The following is a 25,494-nucleotide window of genomic DNA, read 5'->3' as shown; positions in this document are numbered from 1 at the left end:
CTTGAGAAATGATACTGAATGAGGAGATGAGAGCAGAAATGACCCTACATCATTCTTTAGAACTTCAAGTTCACAGACATAAGAGAAGCCGGATAGAAGGTATTCCTGTAGGTCTTTCTCTCTCTCTCTCTTTTTTTTAAGACACCTTAAGACAGAGCAATCAACCTGTGAAAAGAAAAACTGCCTATAAAACAAAAGATGTTTTCTTAAATGACTTTGATCCTGGAATCAAATTACTGGCTTAAAGGCTTTGTATCTTTAATAACTGCTCTCTATTGCCCTTGTTGGACTTCCCAGGTGACTCAGTGGTAAAGGATCTGCCTGCCTATGTAGGAGACACAGGTTTGATCCCTGGGTCAGAAAGATCCCTTGGACAAGGTAATCGCAACCCACTCAAGTATTCTTACCTGGGGAATACATGTAACTCCATGGCTGATTCATGTCAATGTATGACAAAACCCACTGCAATGTTGTGAAGTAATTAGCCTCCAACTAATAAAAAAAAAATAAATCCCATGGACAGAGGAACCTGACAGGCTATATCCATGGGGTCACAAAAGAGTCAGACACAACTTAGTAACTAAACAATAACAACATTGTCCTTGTTAAAGTATTATTTTCACCTTATTTTTAACAATCTTTTCTTTGTAAGTAACCACAACTGGCTTTATCCAAATAAAATAGTGCAATAAATATTTGTCCTCTGTGGTAATACAATGCATTGTGTCCTCTGTGGTAATACAATGCACTGTGCATGTCTGACTCTTTGCAACCCCACGGATTATAACCCGCCAAGCTCCTCTGTCCATGGAATCTTTCAGGCAAGAATACTGGAGTGGCTTGCCATTTCCTTCTCCAGGGGATCTTCCTGACCCAAGGACTGAACTCTTGTGTCTCCTGCATTGGCAAGTGAATTCTTTAACACTGAGACACCTGGGAAGTCTGATACGATGCATTATTTAGTTCATCTAGTGTATCTTTCCATGAGAGGTGATTTTTTTCTATATTATGAAATGTGCTCAGAGTAAGGGAATCCACACCAGACACCTGGAAAGCAGGGGGAGAACCACTCACCCAGCATGCTGCTGCTTCAGACCAGCCTTGACATGACTGTGGAGCCACTCCTGCCCCAGGTGTTCCTCATGTTAGCTCAGCCTCCCAATCACAACTACACCCTTCTCTCACAAGTATAACCTTTACTGAAGATAACAGACACATCACCAGGCTGAAAGCCCACCCTCAGTCCCTGTGAGAAGGCCTTGAAAAACGGGCACTCTGCTCTTCCGTGTGAGAACTCTGGGAGGACTGGTACGTTACCTGGATGAAATCTTGAAATATCAGGGGCAGTAAGTCATCCATATGCCCAATGTCTTTCAAGAAGAGATTTAAAATCCTTCCTGTAAGAACAGGATACAAGAAAATACTCATTTCCTCAGATAGGAGCCTTAAGAGAAACAATTCATGAACAACTCAAAACAATATATTTTTTTAAATTTCATACTCTTTTATTGTCCTACAATATTTTTAAAGCACAGGTACTTAGGGATTTCCCTGGTGATATAATGGATAAGAATCTTCTTGCCAATGCAGGGGACATTACAAATTCTACTTTTGAAAATAAAAGATAGGAAAGAGTTCAATTTAATACACCACTAAAAGACTAAAATACAGCCCCTAAGCCTTTTGGGCAAAGCAGGTCTATCTTTGCAGTACTTATTTCTATTTTCTTGAAGGAATGAAATCAAGCTAAGAGATACAGGAGGGGGACACAAGATAAGTATTAGTATGCTGACTGCTCTAAGATTAGTGGCCTTGAGGGTTTAAACTTGATCCCAAATCCTTGAATAATAAGTAAGTCAGCATCTGGAGAAGCCTACAGGTCTTGAATATAAAGAGCCTGGTTAACTGTGGTCATGAACACTCAGAGGCTGTGAGAACAGAAATTCAGTCCCACTTAATCCTCCCAACTTTAGACTATAGTTTTCACATTAACAGGCAAAGTGGAGCAACTTCACAGCCATAAGAGCACGGACTCCTCCAATCCCTTCCTCACTCTGGCTTCATGATAAGATGAGGTCTGTGTGGGCCTCTGCAGTTTACCATCCTGTGCTCTGCTTACTGCCTGGACTAAACAACATGCACTGAATAAATCTACACAAGATGCTGCCCTAAACAGTCTTATTTAATCCTCACAACAGCCTTGTGAAACAGGAAGGGCAGCAGTCATTCACATTTCACAGGCGAGAAGTTCCCAGACACCATGTGGTCATCTTCACTGAGGTTCATTGGATACTGACTCTGTGCTAGGTGCTGTGAATTATTAACCTGCTTAATGCCCTCAATACCAAGATATTGGTAAGTGTGTGAACCATATCCTCATTTTACAGGTAAGAAAATCAAGACACAGAGAAATTAAATAACTAGCACATAAGTATTAACATAACTATAACTATTAATATTAGTAACTAGCAACAGGACTGAACCCAGCCTGCTGGTTCCAGAGTCCACACTTAAGACCATGACAACACCCTGCCTGGAGATTTGCCTGTTCAGTAGAATCTACCTGCTTTGGCCTCAGTCACATGATTAGTTGATGACCAGGCTGAGGCTACTCTTGTCCTCCCTCCAGTCATATCCCTGCCTTGACAGGTCCTGTCAATCATCACCTGTGAAACAAAGCCATCCTGGGCCTCAGCACAAGTGTAACCAACTGAACAGAGTGGGCATATTCACTAATGAACTAACTCTTCACAGAAACCCAGGTCAGGAGGCTGTCTTCTGAAGCAACACAGGTCAAAGGCCTCAAAGTAGAGGAAGCAACCACTGGGAAACCACCAGGGACACTCTTACTTAGCAGGTGAAGATCCATCTGCTGTGTACCACAAGACCTCTTAAATGTAACCAAAAGTCCATTATAAAACTAGTTGATTTTATTGAAGACAATGTATACATTTAACTGATCTTGTGTTTTAATCAATTTTTCATTACCATTTAGGTAAACCTCAAAATATGAGCACATGTCAGACTTCTGTGATCCCAGAAATGGATGAGCAATGAAAAAGGGAAACACACAGCCTGTCTCCTATAGAGATGTTCCTGGAAGGAAGTCCTTCCTAGTTAGCTTAACATTATTAACACAGGAACATTTCAACAACTAGTCAAAAATATTTTGACACATTTGCATCATATGTTGGGTGCTTCATATGTCTTACAAATGGATTCAAAATCATCCTGCAAAGTAAATATTCATTTATCTTTACAGACACACATAAATTGGAATAAAAGGTTACATACTCCTATTCAGATTTTCTCTGGTAGGAAAAAATATCAGTGAAGCTTTTCATAGAAAATGAATGGTGATTTTCTTCTAAGCATCTCTTCCATTTTCAAATATCAAATGTAATCAGGAACTAAATGTGTTAACAAGACATATTCACTGAGAAACTTGGTGTCTGACTTACCTATTGGATTTCTATAGAAGAACAATACTGGAGCTCTCAAAACAGACTGCAAAATTTTGTTATGTAAAGTTTGTGAAGCGTTAACAAGGACGTAGAATATCAACAGAGACCTTGTGATGCCAAAAAGGATGGTAGAAAAAGTTAAACCTGAAATAAAGAAACATCACTCAGCACAAGATTTTTGCCTTATCCTCAATGATGTTAAAGCATGGCAGACAGTTTATAAACATATTGTGTATTTTATATTATAATTAAGATTTATATAAAAATTTCTACATGTAGACTATAGAATAAATGTATATATACATAAATATATATATATGTAAATATTCATATGAAATGGGCTGTATAAGAACTTGATGCTGTCACAAAATACATTTATAAAGAAGAATATAAAAATCACTATTTTCCTCTCACTAAATAGAAACAACACGGGGGGTGGCGGGGAAAGTCTTACATAAATTACAGTTTCATTCTAGGCTTTCCTAATTCACTTACAAGTTCTAATAAAAACTCACAAGAAAGATAATTACAGGGCTTCCTTGGTGGTTTAGTTTTGGAGAGTCCATCTGCCAATGTAGCAGACATGAGTTTGATCCCTGACCCAGGTGAATCCCACATATCTCAGAGCAGCTTAGCCTGTGCTCCATAACTATTGAGCTTGTGCTCTAGAGCTCAGGAACCACAACTTCTAAAGCCCACTGACTACAACTACAAAAGTCCACACACCCTAGAGCCCGTGCTCTGAAACAAGAGAAGCCATGCAATGAGAAACCTGCACATCGCAATTAGACAGTAGATTCTGCGTTTGGCAACTAGAGAAAGTCCGCACAGCAATGAAGACCCAGCATAGCCAAAAACAAATAAAACTTAAAAAAAAACCAAAAAAACTTTAGTTGTTTAAACACTTTTTAAAAACAAAAAGAAAGATAATTATGAAAAAGTTGATCTTCTTCCCTTTGCCACATTTCAAATCCAACTAGTTACATATTCCATAATCAAAGCATACCTCAGTTTTAGATATCAGCGTGAGAAGGAAGAGGAACAGGAGAAATGACTTAGCATTTCCTTGTAAACAGTAAATTTACATGAAAATTTCCTTCTATGTAAAGTAGCTACTTGAGAACCTACTTTTATATCACAGGAAATTCTACTCAGTGGTGACCTAAATGAGAAAGAAATTTAAAAAAATGGGGATACATGTGTACTGTATGTATGACTGATGGCACTTTGTTGTACAGCAAAATCCCACATGACATTGTAAAGCAACTATACTCCAGTGAAAATTAGTAAAAATAAAATAAATTTAAAAATAACATAGCAATTTCTAAATCCAAGTAGTTTTAGAGAGTACGGAAGGACCATATTAAGTTGCAAACAGACAATTGTTTGCAACTAACAGTTTGCAAACCATTGCTATTCAAGAAATAGCAAGAAACCATTGTATTTTGACAAGAGATAATTATAACCTAAATAATAATTTATAGATAATCTAAACAAGCAACTAACCTCTCACTAAGTGTTTTAAGGAAACACAAAGCATTTATAAATAAATATATTCATTTAAATTTTTTTATCAATGATAAATGAGCATCAGTATGCATATAAAACCACATCCAAGGTCAGGAGGAGCAGCCATGAGGAGATACCCCACGTATCTCAGAGGGTCTCAGACGCTCAGAGGGTCAAACGAACCTTGTGAGCACCAGGACCCAGGTCCCCACAGAGACTGAGACAGAACTGTGTTTGAGCGTCTCCTGTGGAGGTATGGGTCAGCAGTGGTTTGTTGCGGGGACAGAGGCTTTGGGTGTGGGTATGACATAAGTCCTCTTGGAATAGGTCGCCATTAACCCCACCATAGAGCTGCCAGAACTTACGCAGGACTGGGAAATAAACTCTTGGAAGACACAACAGAAACTTGTGCACCAGGACCAGGGAGGAAGGACCAGTGACCCCACAGGAGACTTGCCTGTGGGTGTCCAGGAGTCTCTGGTGAAGGTGTGGGTCAGTGGTGGCCTGCAGCAGGGTTGGGGGCATGGTCTGTAGCAGGACATGCCTGGGATCTTTTGAGGGAAGTCACCATTATCTTCATTACCCCCACTATAGTTTGGGCCAAGGTAAGCAGCAAGGGGGGAATACAGCTCCAACCATCAACAGAAAATTGGATTAAAGATTTACTGAGCATGGCCCCACCCATCAGAACAAGTCCCAGTATGCCCCTCAGTCAGTTTCTCCCATCAGGAAGCTTCCATAAGCTTCTTATCCTTCTCCATCAGAGGGCAGATAGACTGAAAACCACAATCACAAAAAACTAACCAATCTAATCACATGAACCATAGTCTTGTCTAATTCAATGAAACTATGAGCCATGCCGTGTAGGAGCACCTAAGACAGATGGTTCACGATGGAGAGTTCTAACAAAATGTGGTCCACTGGAGAAGGGAATGGCAAACCACTTCAGTATTCCAGCCTTGAGAACCCCATGAACAGTATAAAAAGGCAAAAAGATAGGACACTGAAAGATGAACTCCCCAGGTTGGTAGGTGCCTAATATGCTGCTATAGAACAGCAGAGAAATAACTCCAGAAAGAATGAAGAGATGGAGCCAAAGCAAAAACAACACCCAGTTGTGATGTGACTGGTGATGGAAGCAAGGTCTGATTCTGTAAAGAGCAATACTGCAAAGGAACCTGGAATGTTAGCTCCATGAATCAAGGCAAATTGGAAGTGATCAAACAGGAGATGGCAAGAGTGAATGTCGACATTTTAGGAATCAGAGAACTAAAATAGGCTGGGATGGGTGAATTTAACTCAGAAGAACATTATATCTACTACTGTGGTCAGGAATCCATTAGAAGAAATGGAGTAGCCATCATATTCAACAAAAGAGTTCAAAATGCAGTATTTGGATGCAATCTCAAAAATGACAGAATGATCTCTGTTCGTTTCCAAGGCAAACCATTCAATATCACGGTAATCCAAGTCTATGCCCTGACCAGTAATGCTGAAGAGGCTGAAGTTGAACGATTCCATGAAGACCTACAGGATCTTCTAGAATTAACACCCAAAAAAGACGTCCTTTTCATTATAGGGGACTGGAATGCAAAAGTAGGAGGTCAAGAAACACCCAGAGTAAAAAGCAAATTTGGCCTTGAATTACAGAATGAAGCAGGGCAAATTTGGCCTTGAATTACAGAATGAAGCAGGGCAAAGGCTCATAGAGTTCTGCCAAGAGAATGCACTGGTCATAGCAAACACCTTCTTCCAAAAACACAAGAGAAGACTCTACACATGGACATCTCCAGATGGTCAACACAAAACTCAGATTTATTATTTTCTTTGCAGCCAAAGATGGAGAAGCTCTATGCAGTCAGCAAAAACAAGACCGGGAGCTGACTGTGGCTCAGATCATGAACTCCTTATTGCCAAATTCAGATTTAAATTGAAGAAAGTAGGGAAAACCACTAGACCATTCAGGTATGACCTAAATCAAATCCCTTACAATTATACAGTGGAAGTGAGAAAAAGATTTAAGATCTGATAGAGTGTCTCATGAACTATGGAGAGAGGTTCGTGACATTGTACGGGTGACAGAGAGCAAGACCTCCCCAAGAAAAAGAAATGCAAAAAAGCAAAATGGCTGTCTGAGGAGGCCCTACAAATAGCTGTGAAAAGAAGAGAAGCCGAAAGCAAAGGAGAAAAGGAAAGATACACTTATTTAAATGCAGAGTCCCAAAGAATAGCAAGGAGAGATAAGAAAGCCTTCCTCAGTGATCACTACAAAGAAATAGAGAAAAACAATAGAATGGAAAGACTAGATTTCTCTTCAAGAAAATTAGAGGTACAAAGGGAATATTTCATGCAAAGATGGGTTCTATAAAGGACAGAAATGGTATGGACCTAACAGATGCAGAAGATATTAAGAAGAGGTGGCAAGAATACACAGAAGAACTGTACAAAAAAGATCTCATGACCCAGGTAATCATGATGGTGTGATCACTCACCTAGAGCCAGACATCCTGATTGTGAAGTCAAGTGGGCCTTAGAAAGTATCACTACAAACAAAGCTAGTGGAGGTGATGGAATTCCAGTTGAGCTCTTTCAAATCCTAAAAGATGATGCTGTGAAGTGCCACACTCAATATGTCAGCAAATTTGAAAAACTCAGCAGTGGCCACAGGACTGGAAAAGGTCAGTTTTCATTCCAATCCCAAAGAAAGGCAATGCCAAAGAATGCTCAAACTACAACACAATTGCACTAATCCCACACACTAGCAAAGTAATGGTCAAAATTCTACAAGTCAGGCTTCAGCAATACATGAACTATGAATTTCCAGATGTACAAGCTGGTTTTAGAAAAGGCAGAGGAGCCAGAGATCAAATTGCCAACATCCGCTGGATCATCGAAAAAGCAAGAGAATTCCAGAAAAACATCTATTTCTGCTTTATTGACTATGCTAAAGCCTTTGACTGTGTGGATCATAATAAACTCTAGAAAATTCTGAAAGAGATGGGAATATCTCTTGAGATATCTGTATGCAGGTCAGGAAGCAACAGTTAGAACTGGACATGGAACAACAGACTGGTTCCAAATAGGAAAGGAGTATGTCAAGGCTGTATTTTGTCATAGTGCTTATTTAACTTATATGCAGTGTACATCATGAGAAACGCTGGGCTGGATGAAGTACAAGCTGGAATAAAGATTACTTGGAGAAATATCAATAACCTCAGATATGCAGATGACACTACCCTTATTGCAGAAATGAAGAAGAACTACAGGGCCTCTGATAAAAGTGAAAGAGGAGAGTGAAAAAGTTGGCTTAAAACTCAACATTCAGAAAACTAAGATCATGGCATCTGGTCCCATCACTTCATGGCAAATAGATGGGGAAACAGTGGAAACAGTGGCAGACTTTGTTTTTGGGGGCTCCAAAATCACTGCAGATGGTGATTGCAGCCATGAAATTAAAAGATGCTTACTCCTTGGAGAAAAGTTATGACCAACCTAGACAGCCTGTTAAGAAGCAGAGACATTTCTTTGCCAACAAAGGTCCGTCTAGTCAAGGCTATGATTTTTCCAGTAGTCATGTATGGATGTGATGGCAAATAGATGGGGAAACAGCAGAAACAGTGGCAGACTTTGTTTCTGGGGGCTCCAAAATCACTGCAGATGGTGATTGCAGCCATGAAATTAAAAGATGCTTACTCCTTGGAGAAAAGTTATGACCAACCTAGACAGCATGTTAAGAAGCAGAGATATTTCTTTGCCAACAAAGGTCCATCTAGTCAAGGCTATGATTTTTCCAGTAGTCATGTATGGACGTGAGAGTTGGACTATAAAGAAAGCTGAGAGCTGAAGAATTGATGCTCTGGAACTATGATGTTGGAGAAGACTCTTGAGAGTCCCTTGGACTGCAAAGAGATCCAACCAGTCCATCCTAAAGGAAATCAGTCCGGAATGTTCATTGGAAGGACTGATGTTGAAGCTGAAACTCCAATACTTTGGCCACCTGAGGAAGAGAACTGACTCATTTGAAAAGACCCTGATGCTGGGAAAGATTCAGGGCAGGAGGAGAAGGGGACAATAGAGGACGAGATGGTTGGATGGCATCACTGACTCAGTGGACATGAGTTTGAGTAAATTCTGGGAGTTGGTGATGGACAGGAAAGCCTGGTGTGCTGAGGTCCATGGGGTCGTGAAGAGTCGGACATGACTGAGTGACTGATCTGAACTGAACTGATGCATATAAAAATGAAAATAGCTCTCCAAACATCTCTTCAACTCACAATGGTAAATAAAGGGGTGATGACTTTTCCAATAAATATTGCTTCAAGTGCTTTTTTTCCATTCAACTAACACATCAGTGTTAAACTCTGAAACCTGCTCAGATTCCTGAATTCCATCAACAAGCATTTGCCTTACCCCACTACCCTATATGAATATATAACAGAATCCTTTCCTTCTTCCTTTAAGCCCCCATAGTCCACCAATTAAGAAGGTAAACAGCTAATGTATTTAGATTTCTTAGCAACTGATTAATAAAAAAACACCAAATTTCAACAAGTGGATTTTTATATAACACATTCTTTGTAGAAAGTTTATACAAGTGTTTCCTGTGGGGATATTTTTATTTATTTATTTATTACTGGAGTATAGTTGCTTTACAATGTTGTGTTAGTTTATGTACAAGGAAGTAAATCATCAATATGTACATATATCCCCTCCTCCTAGACCTCCCGCTCTCAACCAATCCCACCCCTCTATGTCCTCAGAGAGCACTGAACTGAGCTCCCTGTACTATCCAGCAAGTTCCCACTAGCTATCTATTTTACACATGATAGTGTATATATGTCGATCCTAACCTCCCCATTCATCTCCTACACCTCCCCCATGTGTCCACACATACATTCTCTACATCACCATCTCTATTCTTGCAAATAGGCTCATCTGTACCATTTTTCTAGATTTCACATATATGTGTTAATGTATGCATATTTTTTGTTTTTCTTTCTGACTTACTTCACTCTGTATGACAGACTCTAGGTCCACCCATGTCTCTACAAATGAGCTAATTTCATTCCTTTTTGTAGCTGAGTCCATTATATAAAGGTACCATAAATGAGATGAAAAGACAATCCTCAGAATGGGAGAAAATAACTGCAAACTAAGCAACTGACAAGGGATTAACCTTCAAAATATACAAACAGCTTATGCAGCTCAATATCAAAAAAATAAACAATCCAATCTAAAAATGAGTGGAAGACATAAGTAGACATTTCTCCAAAGAAGACATACAGATGGTCAACATGAAAAAAATAGTCTATATCACTAATTATTAGAGAAATGCAGATCAAAATTACCATGAGGTATCAGCTCACACCAATCAGAATGGCCATCAGCAAAAAATCTTACAATAAATGCCGGAAAGGCTGTAGAGAGAAGGGAACCCTCTCTATTGCACTTTTGATGGGAATGTAAATTGATATAACTACTATGGAGAACAGTATGGAGGTTCCTTACAAACTAAAAATAGAACTACCATATGACCCTAGTAGTCCAGGAGCCCCACTCCTGGACATGTACCCAGAGGAAAACATGGTCCAAAAGGACACAGACCAGGATATATGCACCCCAATGTTCATTGCAGCACTGTTTACAACAGCTAACATGTGAAAGCAACCTAAATAACCATCGACAGGAATGGACAAAGAAGCAGTAGTACATACATACAATGGACTATCACACAGCCATTAAAAAAGAATGAAATAATGCCATTTGCCACAACATGGGTGGGCCTAGAGATTGTCAGGCTGAATGAAGTAAGTCAGAAGGAGAAATACTGTACAACATCCCTTATAGGTGGAATCTAGAAATAAATTATACAAATGAATGTATTTATGTAACAGAAACATACTGACAGACTTAGAGAATGAATGAAATTATGGTTGTCAGGGGAAGAAGAGAGGGGAGAGATAGTTAGGGAGTTTGGGATCAACATGTACACTCTTCTATATTTAAAGTGGGTAACCTATAAGAACCTACTGTATAGCACAGGGAACTCTGCTCAGTTATGTGGTAGCCTGGATGGGGGGTGGGGAAGGGGTTTGGAGGAGAATGAATACACATATATGTATGGCTGAGTGCCTTTGCTGTCCACCTGAAACTATCACAACATTGTTAATCATCTATGTGTGCATGCTAAGTCACTTCAGTCATGTCCAACTCTTTGCAACCCTATGGACCAGAGCCCATCAGGCTCCTCAGTCCATGCGATATCGCAGGCAAGAATACTGGAGTTGGATGCCATTCCCTTCTCCAGGGATCAAACCCAGGTTTCCTGCATTGTAGGCAGATTCTTTACCATCTGAACCACCAGGGAAGTCCAATCATTTATAATCTGATAAAAATTATTTTATTATTTTTTATTTATAATTAAAATTTAATTAATTATTTTAGAATTATTTTATTATTATTTATTATTATGCCCCAATGTTCATAGTAGCAAATATTTATAATAGCCAGGACATGGAAGCAATCTAAACGTCCATCAACAAATGAATGGATAAAAAGATATTTAAAATTCTAGATGAAGACATCCTTTAAACACTATGTAATATTATATATATATTCTAAGCTCTTGTGAATACAGTGAGTCATGTTAATATTAGTCACATGTTAAATTAATCACACAGCTGGAGATGAGATAACACTGTGAACTCAAGGTAAGAAAGAGAAGGAATCTATCCCCAGACACTGGATTCCCCCTGCTTAGCTTCTCAAGTAATTAGTGATGTCCAAGACATGAGCAGTGTGGTGAAGGGGACTTTGCATACTTGCAAGATCAATAAAAGCCAGAGCTTATTCAGACAGAATTGGAACAATCTGAACCACAGGGTAGGTATCTGTTTCTAATCCGATTGCCCATCCATATAACAATATAAGATTTAGCTAAAGCAACCTATTAGAATAGACAATACCATGTATTTACAGTGGCTGATTTTCTGAATGTGCAACCCTGGTTTAACTACCAAAATCCAGTGCACAATAAATCAAGAATCTCCATTCAACTTCTTTCTTCTAGATTTTAAAAATAATTGTTCTAGTTAACTCACAGAGCAAATGCAAATCAAACTCTTAAATCTGTGGAGACATTACTGAATTATGCCTGGAAGCCCTAGATGCTCACACAGGTTCCTTGTAAGCACCTCAGACTCTCATATAATAGACCGGAGAATTCAACTTTACCTGAATAGACTCCTAAATACCAGTTCAGATCAAGCATCACAAATATCTCTCCTTTTTCATATACCCCAAAATATAGGGCACTTTGTAAATTCGCCCTGTGGAACAGGGAAGAAAAAAAATATTATGCTTCAGACAGAATGTATTCAAATACAAACAAAAAAAAAAAAAAAAAACTCAATTTGGGAAATGTATTTTATGCTAGAAAAATGGCTCCCAGTTCACAGGGCTTTGTGTCCATCTACCTTATAAAGATTCAATTTGAATCACAGCCTTCAGTTCTCAAAATCATCTATGAGGAAGCTGCTGAGGATCAGACATGGGGAAACACAACAGGAGGGTCACTCTCCACCAGCAGGAACTTGACTTTTTCTTCAGGGAAACTATGTGAGGGTCAGAAGAGAAAGCTGAACAAGCCCCTCCCTTCTCCCCCTGACTCTGTGGGAAAGGGAGGTTCGTGTAGCCTTCACAGCATTTTGGGCCAGACCAGGAATCACTCACCAGAATGCAAGCCACCAGTCCTGCAGGGCATAGGCGACCTGGAGGAGGAAACACAGTCACTCAGACCCTGACGTCACTGAGCCCCACCCCCGCTCACAGGATGGGGCAGGGGAAGGCTCCAGGACAAGGAAGCAGTCCTTCCAGCTCAGGTCTGCGCCAAGCCCCTCACCCTGACGACCACAGGTCAGGGGAGGGCATGCTACATTTTTTTTTTTTTTCATTTTTCTTTATTAGCATGCTACATTTTAAACTCTTTAAAAGGTATTCTTTTTTCCCTGGAAGTTCTCTATCATGTACACAATACCGATAAGCTTCACTTATTTTGCTCCCCACAGATAATGTATTTCAAAGCAAACCCAAGTGAACTGCAAAATGCAGTAATCATAGTACAAATGTTAGGATTTTTCCAAGAAAAAAACATTTGACAGGTACTGTGATGGTCAACTGTCTGTGTCAGCTTGGGCAGGCCAGTGTCCAATGATTCAACCAAACACTCGTCTAGATGTTGCCATAAAGGTATTTTGTGGATATGGCTCACATCCATCATCAGAACTTGAGGAGATCACACTCAACACTGTGGTGGCCTCGTCCAGTCAGTCAAAGGCCCTAAGAGCAAAACCTGAGGCTTCTTGGAGGAAGAAGAAATTCTGCCTCAAGACAGCAGGGTCAGCTCCTGCCTGAAGTTCCAGCCTTCAGGCCTGCCTTTCTGATTTCACATTCACCCAGCTAGATCCCACAACTGCATGAGCCAGTTCTTTGAGATAAATATCTTCACATACATATTACAAATAATGATAACATAAATACAGTATAAATATGTAAATACCAAGCTGAGGGCACACACCAAAATAAATGTCCTTATTTACCTGAGCTGTGATATTCACTAGAATAAGGAAAATGATGATAAACCATTGAGCACCGGCTGTGAAGTAATCGTTGTAGGTCTTAATACCAACTTTTCCTTCCAAACGGTCCTCTAGAGGAAGTGTGACCTCTATATTCTCAGTCTGGGAGGGAAAAATGGCAGTGAGAGACAAAATTTTAAATAAGGAATCCCCAAAATGAGAAGTTCAACAAAGCCCTCCATAACAAAGCTGTAGGGAGACAGACACATCTCATACACTAGTAGGAGTGCAAGATGGTCCATCTCCTATGGAGAGGAGCGTGGGAATATCTGGCCAAACCATGTGTACATTTATCTTTGGACCCAGCCATCCCACTCCTAAGAATCTGTTAGAAATAAGAAAGTATCATTTGTACAAGGTTATGGGCAGAAGGAGAAGGGGATGACAGAGGATGAGATGGCTGGATGACATCACCAACTCGATGGGCATGAGTTTGAGTAAACTCCGGGAGTTAGTGATGGACAGGGAGGCCTGGCGTGCTGCGATTCATGGGGTCACAAAGAGTTGGACATGACTGAGCGACTGAACTGAACTGAACTGATTCACTGTTGAGTGGTTTTGCTTAAAGTCAGTCATGACTCTCAGCAGAAGCTTGTTCCAAAATAATACACAAAATGATAGGAAGCTTATGTTTCCTTCTAGATACTTTGTGTCACTCAATCATAGAAACATGAAACATACAGCATACTTCTAGTTCAAAATACTAGCCAAATACAGTAAACTGAGCTCACTGAGTGAATTTGAATAAAATGGGTTTGGATAGTAAGAGACAAGCATATAATCTGAATCTATTTGATTCCTAAATTTCAGAGAGTGATTCCTGAGTTTAGAAACTTAGGAATTAATCCAAAGGCTTATCAGAATGATCCAGAGTTTGGATACTGAAGAATACCTATGTATGTTTTTAAGGGAGATCTAGTGCATTTCCTCATTTCTGTCTGAAGGACTTTGAATGCATTATAGAGTCACAGGAGCCCAGAATGTCCTCAGCTCTGTCCTGACCACTGGGATTCAAGGTGGATTCGATGTGGTTCTCAGTCTTAAAGGACAAGAAAGGAAGATGGGAACTAACTACAAAGTCTGCTGTTTGTCAGGTTCTTTGCACATGCTACCTCTGATCCATCATAAACCATCTGACGATGAGGCAAAATACTACCATCAGTCACCTGAAGTGCCAGAACATCCCAACATATAGGAAAAGTAGCTGATTTAATGTGGCAACATCAGGACTCAGTCTAAGGGGGTCCTCACATTAAGCCTCTGGATGCATAAGGGAAGCTGGGGGCCACCACAGTGAGTAGGATGTAACTATGGTAAATGAAAGAGTTCACAGATCATTGTGAGTCACATACACCCAGGAAGTCATAGCAGTGCACCCACTACTGATCTCCATAAGATCCTCCATCCTACACCCAAAGGAGAACCCCAAGCAGGCTTGCTGTCTTCATGCTCTTCTAACTCTACCAATTCCATGGAACAGGCCTTGGGATCTTAGGATCTACTTTAGGACAAATGAAGATGTCACAAGTGGAACAGACTGAAGGTCCATGAGTCTACCAAGAGCAGACATACAGCAGCATGTTGCAGGACGAGAAACTCACATCTTGAAGCTCTGGAGCAGCACCTCTCATCAAGGGTCTGGACTGATTCTTCAGGGTAGAAGATTCCAGATCTGGAGATGGTTCTTCCTCATTCCTCTTTAAAAGGAAATCAAAATCTACCCCAGATTTCAGGAGCCCCATGTAAGTCCCATGTTGTACTATTTTGCCCTAAAATAAAGAATTTGAGAGGAATGTATTTGCATTAGATAATAGTAATATAATCTGAATACTAATCAACTAAAATTAACTGGTCATAAATTATGAATTTCCTAAGAAAATGATCCTTGGGTCTGACGCTGTGGTTGACAAATCTAATGCAGTTCAACTCTACACAGAACAGAACATTTTATTCTCTGCTAAACCTTGTGTTAGATTCTGAGGTATATGAAAGAAATGTATGATCATGTGTTAAGAATGGAGGCCACTGACATAACTACCATGGGCACTTATGGAAGCAAGAAGTACAGAGGTTGGTGGAAGGATCAGCTCAGTCTTTTTAGACAACATGGGAACTGAAAGAAGCCTCATGTGACAAGCAGAATTTTTAAAAATATTAATCGGGGAGGATATTCCAGGAAATAAAAATACTGACACAAAGTAGACACAAGCACAGCTACATAGGTAACAGTCATTTATCAAAACTTCACTGACCACTGTCATTTTCATAGTATCATGTGCTCAGCTGGGACAGGACATGTAGGAACCAGCCCTGAACAGAGAACCCAGGAGCTGCACCTTCACAGTATTTTATAGCTTCCCATAAATGCAGGAAGTTTCCAACTGAAAATTCAATATTCCATCTGTTGAAGCAATTAAACAAGAACGACATGAGATTGGGGTGGCGCTAATGCCTTGGCAGCCAGCAAACCAAAATCTAAGCCACAATCAGTGCACCCAGATCCAAGAAAAAACTTAGGAACAATCAACCACAAGCAGCCAATGAGGCTTCCTGAAATCAGGCCTCTGTTTAAGCTACAGCCAGTCTAATCACTTTCTTTGAACCCATGTAACATATCCTTGCACAGCTTTCCTCCCTTACAAAATCATATAAAATAATGTGCAGATATTTTCACAATTTTCTCACCCCATGAAACAAGACTCAGCTGATTTAGTCAGTGGCAAACAAAATATTATAAAAAATCCTAAAATGAAAAACTCATAAAATGAGAGCAGCTCTGGTTAAGACAAGTCAGGTGGAAGAAGATGACCCAGGACCCTCGCTGAACCCCCTCTCACACCCCCCTGAGGTGTCCCCGGGGAGAAACTCAGTGAAGACTTTGAGTACCATCTGACACTGCAGAAAAAGAAAATTATTCAGGATGCATTGTGTTACTTCACTTGGGAGGCAAAATTCATGCACCTTTTAAGTGAAATTACCAATTTCCACTTCACATCTGTAAGATGCACAAGGAAACGACTGGAGGTACAAAGGCTGAGGCTGTCTCTGCAAGCAAGAACTGACAATTTCGAGAGGACAGCCATCCTCTCCCTTCTGTGAATGGGACCAGATGAATAGTAAGGAATCTTTTAAATCCCATATCAGACCACATCACTCCTCTGCTCTGGACTGTCCAAGACTTCCATCCCACTTCCACCCATGGCCCACTGCTCAGAGACCAGCTCCCTCCATGTCCCCCTGCTCACTCTCCCCAGACACACTGGTCTTCCTGTTGTTCCTCCAACCTGCCGGGTCAGCTCCTTCCTTAGGATCCCCTGCCTCAGACCCGCCTACCCCAGATGACTGCATGGCCCCCACCTTCATGTCACTCAGGCCACGTGAGGCACCAGCTCTTTAAGCAGGCAGCCAGGATGTCAGATCCACCCCTCTGTCTTTGTCACATTTGTCCCCATAAGAACAGGAGCCCCATAAAGCAGAGCTTTATCATCCTGTTGCACAGGTTCCCACACAAACCAGGCATGGAAAGAGACAGTGAGACCAGCAACTGGGGACACCAGCAGAGTGGGCGTCTCTGACCTGGGTGCTCAGATACCCAACCTCACTTCTGGTGTTAATGGAAGATGCTCTTTAGCAAACTGCGTATGACAATCACATAGATACAAACAGGTCTTAGTATCTCTAATTTGCAAATAATATACTTTGACTTAAATCTTGGAAGGGGAAAACAAAAAGTTCTGTATAAAATAGCATCATTATCCTTAACAAATTTCACAGGAACAGTGATGACTCAGTAACCCTGTGGTAGCACTTTTATACACTTTACGGTTTATGTGGCTTAGAGTATAGTAGTCACATTTCTACAGGCCTTTGGATTCATCATCAAAGGCACAAATCCCACCTTTGAGAAGAAGGAGCTGTAAAACTGAGGGAGAAGAAGGTGTTTACCATGAACCCAAGGAGAGAGTAACCTGCTGATAAGCCTGGCTTTCATCCCACCTGAGTGCAAGTTCCACAGGCATCTAGAAATTACTTACACCTTTCAATATCAGAATCCAACTTGCAGATTTTAGGTACTGCCACTGGTGAGTCACTAAGATTGTGATCTTCTCCCTCAAGGCTTGACAAATACACCTACAAATGTAAAATGTACAGTATACAAAAGCACATTAATGGGGCAGCTCCAAGTTGGAAACATATTTTGTAAACATGAGACAAAGACAGCACAGCAAAGATCTGTAGTTTAAATACCAAATCAATAATACAAATTGAACAAACATAAATCAATAAATCTGACTAGGTCCTCACAGTCATCAGCAGCAAACTTTAAAGAATAGTTACACTAAAAAATTCTAAAAAGCAACCCCGTGAAGAAGGCACTAACAGCTAAGGCTTTTTTGCCTAATACTCACCTTAACCCATGTGGGCTTCCCTGGTGACTCAGAGGTTAAAGCGTCTGCCTGCAATGAGGGAGACCTGGGTTCAACCCCTGGGTTGGGAAGATCCCCTGGAGAAGGAAATGGCAACCCACTCCAATATTCTTGCCTGGAGAACCCCATGGATGGAGGAGCCTGGTGGGCTACAGTCCATGGTGTCACAAAGAGTCAGACACAACTGAATGACTTCACTTCTTTCTTTCTCAGCTTAACCCATTTACATGTTTCACAAAGAAAAACAACTGATACTGGAATTCCAAAACTTGACTGAACTAAAACACTTTTATCTCTATGCAAGAATGGAAAAAAGGAATCTATGTCATATAAAAATGTGTACATTTTTCCTAGGCAGTTTTCTAGATGATTATTCATGATTAATGATGTACATACTGCAACAAAAAATAGATTCTTGGTAACTTTTGCCAGAGTGCATTTTCTAGATACTTCTTCCAAAATAGTACTAGACAGAAAATGAATGCCAGCGTGGCTTCCATCAGTCTCTACAACATTCCCAGTCCCATCCAGGAAGCAAGTCTTTTTTCACTAGGACTGAACACCTTCCAAACATGAAAATGAAAGAATGGAATCCAAATTACAGCAGGAATCATCCAACAGCAGCTTTAATTTCTTTTCTACAATAAAAATAAAAACTGCTGCTACATTTTAAATGCAGACCCCCAGGAAGTGGTGCCAGTCCCATCCAGGAAGTAATTTTTCTTTTTTTTACTTGCACTGAAAACTTTCTGAATGTGAAAATGAAAGATGAGAATCCAAACAGTCCCAATCAGAGTGAAAAATCAGCCAAGGCTCAAAGGACACACAATTTTCTTAGCCAGGACCTCCTCAGAATTCAAACCTCAGTGTTTTGTTTTTTGTTTTTGTTTTTTTTCATAGTAACCCCTCAGACTGCTCCTACATTTTAAAGGCAGACCCCTAGGGACTCAGCCCCAGTCTCACCCCAGAGGGTCTACAACCCCTCCAAGGATGCGAGTAGGTGGGTCCAGGGCCCCAGTGACCACGGTCAGGGCTCCAGGCAGGCACTCTGGGAGCCCGAACCCCTCACAGAGCAAATCTCAGGGACCTGGGCCAGAGCTCAGCTTGTGAGTGAGTCAGATGGAGAGTCTAAAGGCAGCAGACTGCCGCTCAGTCCCTCTCACAAGCCTGAAGACATCAGACAAGTGACTAAACCTCAGATGCTTTTTAGGGGACTTCCCAGGTGATACAGAGGTTGGGAATCCACATGCCAATGCTGGGAGCACAGGTTAGATCCCTGGCAGCCTGATAGGGGGACTAAGATCCCACATGCCTCAGAGTGCCTGAGCCTGTGCATCACAGCTAGAGAGGCTGCGTGTCACAACAGAAGATCCCACCTGAAGCAAGGTAATCCTGTGTGCTGCAACTAGGACCCGATGCGGTCAAATAAAGAAATAAAAATTAATTAACTAAATATAATACTATTTCTCCAAACCACTCTACTTTCTAAGTTTTTAGAGTAAAGATTTCCAAGTCATGCCATAAAAATGATTGATTCAACAGTCAGTTGTTTAATTGTTATTCCTATGTAACGGCTGGGTTAATCTTATAATAACCATATGAAAGTGAAGTCCCTCAGTCATGTCTGACTCTTTGCGATCCCATGGACTCTAGCCTACCAGGTTCCTCCGTCCATGGGATTTTCCAGGCAAGAGTACTGGAGTGGGTTGCCATTTCATTCTCCAGGGGATCTTCCTGACCCAGGGATTGAACCTGGGTCTCCCACACTGTAGGCAGACACTTTACCGCCTGAGCCACCAGGGAAGTCTAGAAGTATGGAAGTGCACCAGTCTGGAAGTACACCAGGAATTATAATACCATGTATAATTCTATAATGGACTGCGTTAAGAGTGGACACTTCCAATGGTACAGGGATGTATACCAAATAAAACAAAAAAGACAGAGTCCCCACCTTCATTCATTCAGTCAGCAGAGGTTTGTTGAGGAGCCAGGCACTGTCCTACATGCCAAGGATATACCCGCTGGTCAAGACAGGAGACAACACTATATACCATGTAAATGGGGACATACAGAACAAGTATAGAAAATGCCCTTTCAGGACATGACATGTGCTGTGAAGGAAACGAAAGGGGGGCTGCTGTCTTAGATGGGGAGACACGGGAGCCCTGAGACTCTATGAGGAAACATCCCTGGAAGAAGACACAGCAGGTGCAGGGGTCCTGGGACAGAACAAGCGGGCTGAGGTATCTTTTTGCATTCACAGCTTATGGGGGGGGCGGGGGTTTGGGGGGTACTCATAAATGGCCAAGTGCAGCCCTCTGTGGGCTGTGGGAAGACAGGGGCACAGGTACCCACTGGAGGAGCAGGGGGAATGGCAGGGCCCATTTTTCACCTTTTTTCTGTGCCCTAGTACACTGTTCCCTAGCTTGGGGACAGAGGGACCAGAATATACAGACAGACAGAGGTGAGAAAAAAAGTGAAAATGAAAGTGTCAGTTGCTGAGTCATGTCTGACTCTTTGTGACCCCATGGACTGTAGCCTGCCAGATTCTTCTGTCCATGGGATTCTCCAGGCAAGAATGCTGGAGTGAGCAGCCATTCCCTTCTCCAGGGAGAGGTGAGAAAGGGCTCCCACAAAGCCAGCACAGCTGGAAAGGCTGATGGGAGCAGACGGCAAAGAAGCCTGTTCTCTGTCTGAGGACCTGGCGCTGTATCCTGAACATGGTTGGGGGAGGGGGTGGTCTGTGAAGGGCTGGAGCAGGAGGGTGAGCTGTGTAAACAGCAATGTGGGAATCTGATCAGGACAGACCCAAAGACCTGATGACACAGGATGCAGGGGTCTGGTGATGTGGGGCTGAAACATGTTAAAATACAAGCTAGACACAGGTAACACTGCATCAGTTCCCTTAAGGCCGCTAACATTCTATAGGTGATAGAACCCACATAATGTCTGTAACATATAGGTGTAAATTCACAGAACCTTAATAAACTTGGATGTATATTAACAACTTAAGGAAAGTGTTAACAGCAAGTAGAGTGTGATTCATTCACTTTTAATACGAAACACTCCCCATTACTAATACAACATACTCCCTGGCGAGTTCATGGGGTCACAAAGAGTTGGACACGACTGAGCAACTGAACAATAACTGCATTACTAAGCTTTGACATGCCCACCATCACTCATAGCATATTATTCCATCCAACTTTCTAACTAGAGAACATTATCCCCTTGCTGCTGAGTGACTTCATAAACTGCCTTCATGCTCTCTACTTTAAGTTTCCCTAGAGAATGTGGCTGTGATTAGCAAGCAACAATCTAAACAAGCTTGCTTCCATCAGCTGTACGTCCAAAGTCATTAAACCTAAAATGTTTAAGAAAACTTTACAAATACTTCCTGTGTTCGAAAAAGAACTTGGGAGAACTACTCTGATCAGCACACTGTTCTCAGCAATCAGAATGCCTCCCTCTCCCCTCCCCATGACACAGATGCAATGGCCAGCAGAAACTTTTCAGGAAATGATGGAGAACTTGGGCAGCCTAAGATGGGGTGACAGACATTTGTAGGTTCAGGTCAGGGTCCTGGGAAGAGGGAGCCTGAGCTACTCATGATGCCAGAAGCTTAGGGGTGGGGAATCCCTGTCACAGCACTAGCGCCAGTCACAGAACTCATGACAAGTCACAAGGCACTTCTCTAAGGGAAAATTCATCCAGTCAGGATCAAACAAGCATGGGAAAGGGGGGCCAGATCAGAGGGCTGGAGGCCATGCTATGTGTCAGCGCCTCTGCTACCTCGGGTTCTGAAAGATTCGATTCTACTGTGCAGGCTTTTTTTTTTTTTTTTTGTAATTGTGGTAAAATATGTTGTTGATTTTGTTCAGTCCCTAAGTTATTGCTGACTCTTTGCGACCCCATAGACTGTAGCCCACCCAACTCCTCTGTCCATGGGATTTTCCAAGCAAGAATACTTGTGTGGGCTGCCATTTCCTTCACCAGGGGATCTTCCCAACCCAGGAATCCAACCTGCATCTCCCGCTTGGCAGGTGGATTCTTTATCACTGAGCTCCCAGGGAAACCCCGTGGTAAAATACACCTGACATGAAATTTACCATTTCTGCCATTTTAAGCACCCAGTTCAGTGGCGTTAAGGACATTCACACTGCTGTGCAGCCATCACCAATATCCATCTCCACAACTCTTTCATCAGCCCAGCACTAAGCATGTCTTTCAGATGGGCAGGTTCCATCAAATTCTGACAACCCCTGCTCAGTGGATGTGGAATCCCAGCTCCTCATGTCCAGAGGTCAGAGCTCCTCACACATCTGCTGACTCTGCTCAAGTTTCTACTTTGTTATTCCGGACCTGCTGTAAATCAGTCATGTCCCCTCGAAATTCACTTGTTGACATCTTAGCCACCAGTACCTTAGAATTTCATGACAGGGACTTTAAAGGAGTAATTGTTACCCTTAATTATTCTGGGCCTAATCTAATCTGACTGGTGTGCTTAGATGACGAGGAGACTAAGACATAAGGGCAGACACAGGCTTGGAAATCAGTGAGGTTAGAACACACCCCCCACCACCCACAGATATAAACTCAAAATGACTTAGCGACTTAAACTTAAAACATGACACCATAAAACTCCTAGAAGAGAACACAGGTAAAATATTCTCTGACATAAATAATATCTATGTTTTCTTAGGTTAGTTTCCCAAGGCAATAGAAATAAAGCAAAAAAAAAAAAAAATGGGACCTTATCAAATATACAAGCTTTTGCACAAAGAAAACCATCAAAAAACAAACAGATAACATATGGAATGGGAGAAAATATTTCCAAATGATGCAACTGACAAGGGGTAATCTGCAAAATATGCAAACATTTCATACAATTCAATAACAAAAACAAAACCAACAACCCAATTGAAAAATTAGGAGAAGAACTAAATAGACATTTCTCCAAAGGATGTATATATATTTAGATGGCCAATAGGCACATGAAAAGATGTTCAACATTATGAATTATGCAAATCAAAACCACAACGAGGTACCATTTCACGCCAGTCAGAATGGCTGCTATCCAAAAGTCTACAAGCAATAAATGCTGGAGAGGGTGTGGAGAAAAGGGAACCCTCTTACACTGTTGGTGGGAATGCAAACTAGTACAGCCACTATGGAGAACAGTGTGGAGATTCCTTAAAAAGTTGGAAATAGAACTGCCATATGACCCAGCAATCCCACTCCTGGGCATACACACCGAGGAAACCAGAACTGAAAGAGACACATGCACCCCAATGTTCATCGCAGCACTGTTTATAATAGCCAGGACATGGAGGCAACCTAGATGCCCATCAGCAGACGAATGGATAAGGAAGCTGTGGTACATATACACCATGGAATATTACTCAGCCATTAAAAAGAATTCATTTGAATCAGTTCTAATGAGATGGATGAAACCGGAGCCCATTACCAATACAGTATACTAATGCATATATATGGAATTTAGAAAGATGGTAATAATAACCCCACATGCAGGACAGAAAAAGAGTCACAGATGTATAGAATAGACTTTTGGACTCTGTGGGAGAAGGCGAGGGTGGGATGACCTGAGAGAACAACATTGAAACATGTATATTATCAAGTGTGAAACAGATCGCCAGTCCAGGTTGGATGCATGAGAGAAGTGCTCAGGGCTGGTGCACTGGGATGACCCAGAGGGATGGGATGGGGAGGGAGGTGGGAGGGGGGTTCAGGATGGGGAACACATGTAAATCCATGGCTGATTCATGTCCATGTATGGCAAAAACCACTACAATATTGTAAAGTAATTAGCCTCCAACTAATATAAATAAATGAAAAAAAAACATTATGAATTATTAGAGAAATGCAAATCAAAACTACAGTGATGTACCACTTCATACCAGTCAGAATGGCCATCATTAAAATAACAATGGCTAGAAAGGATACAAAGAAAATAAAGCTTTCCTACACTGTTGGTGGGAATGTTAAGTTGGTAGAGGGAGTATGGAAAATAGTTTGGAGGTTCCTCAGAAAATTAAAAATAGAATTACCTTATAATCTAGCAATCTCACTCCTGGGCATATATCCAGACAAAACCACAAAAAGATACATGTGCCCCTATGCTCGTAGAAGCACTATTCACAACACCCAAGACATGGGAACAACCTAAATGTCAACTGAAAGGTGAATGGATTAAAACAGCAAGAATGAACGCCATTTTCAGAAACTTGGTTGGACCTGGAGATTATCACACTAAGTGAAGTAAATCAGAAAGAGAAAGACAAATATCATATGATATCACTCATATGTGGAATATAAATATTGCAAAAATGAAACTACAAAACAGAAACGGATTTACAGACCTAGAGAACAGACTCGGATGTAGAATAAATCATTCTTAAATTCTAGACTTTACTAAGTATTTTCAAACCTACAGAGTAATAAGCATAAACCAAGGGTCTTTCCAGTCAGTACCGAAAACTTTGCTTCTCATGTGCCTTAAAAAAATGATGGAGGATTAACAGATTAACAGATAAAGAACCTGTGGTACATATATACAATGGAATACTACTCAGCCATAAAACGGAATGCATTCAAGTCAGTTCTAATGAGATGGACAAACCTAGAGCCTATTATACAGAGTGAATTAAGTCAGAAAGAGAAACATAAATATCATATACTGACACATATACATGGAATCTAAAAAGATGGTACTGATGAAATTATGTTCAGGGCAGCTACAGATAAACAGACATATGGAAAAGACCTAAGGACGCAGGGGTGAGGGAAGGAGGTAGAGGGTGAGATGTATGGAGAGAGTAGCATGGAAACTGACATGACCAAGTGTAAAATAGACAGCCAATGGGAATTTGTTTTATGACTCAAGGAACTCAAACAGGGGCTCGGTGATGAAGGGTAAATGGGGTGGGAGATGGCAGGGAGGTTTGGGAGAGAGGGGACATGGATTAACTATGGCTGATTCTTGTTGATGTATGACAGAAAACCACAAAATACTGTAAAGCAATTATCCTTCAATTAAAAATATAAATGAATAAAAGAAAAAAAATGACGGCAGAAAAGAACTGCCTGCCAAGTACCAGGTTACTGAGTCCTGTTCTCTGACTTAAAAACCATGTATCATCTTTCTTATTCCTGGGGTCTGGATCCATCAACTGCAATTCGCAGGGGGAAATCTGCCGTCTATCCCTCACTCCCTGAAGCACGGGCCCCACTGGTCTCCAGACACTGGAACACCTGCTATATTGTCCTTTCTTGGCCTCATCATGATGCAAGATTTCTCTAGGATGGATCTTCTGAGGAGGGAAGGGAGGGGAGGAAGGGGCACCAGGGCAGAGTGGGCTGAGTCTCCTGAAGCACAAAGGCTCTCCCGAGCTGTCTTCCCTGATCTCTGTAGGGTTCCTGAAAGCAGAGATGATAGAA

General features: G+C 41.3%; 1 protein-coding gene across 1 annotated transcript in view; it reads right to left on the bottom strand.

Annotated features, from left to right (window-relative positions):
• Window positions 1–25,494, bottom strand: part of LOC122447235 (ATP-binding cassette sub-family C member 4-like) — a 151,847-nt gene that overhangs the window by 69,311 nt on the left and 57,042 nt on the right. Inside the window, exons 12-18 of the mRNA XM_043477771.1 lie at window positions 17,644–17,740; window positions 15,211–15,378; window positions 13,571–13,711; window positions 12,705–12,742; window positions 12,207–12,301; window positions 3,462–3,608; window positions 1,318–1,397 (exon numbers count right to left, since the gene is read on the bottom strand). Coding sequence (XP_043333706.1) covers window positions 1,318–1,397; window positions 3,462–3,608; window positions 12,207–12,301; window positions 12,705–12,742; window positions 13,571–13,711; window positions 15,211–15,378; window positions 17,644–17,740 — 766 coding nt within the window. The remainder of the gene's footprint in view (window positions 1–1,317; window positions 1,398–3,461; window positions 3,609–12,206; window positions 12,302–12,704; window positions 12,743–13,570; window positions 13,712–15,210; window positions 15,379–17,643; window positions 17,741–25,494) is intronic.

Source organism: Cervus canadensis, chromosome 9 (genome assembly GCF_019320065.1).
Source record: "Cervus canadensis isolate Bull #8, Minnesota chromosome 9, ASM1932006v1, whole genome shotgun sequence".
Taxonomy (NCBI): Eukaryota; Metazoa; Chordata; class Mammalia; order Artiodactyla; family Cervidae; genus Cervus; species Cervus canadensis.
This window is presented reverse-complemented; position numbering and strand designations above follow the sequence as displayed.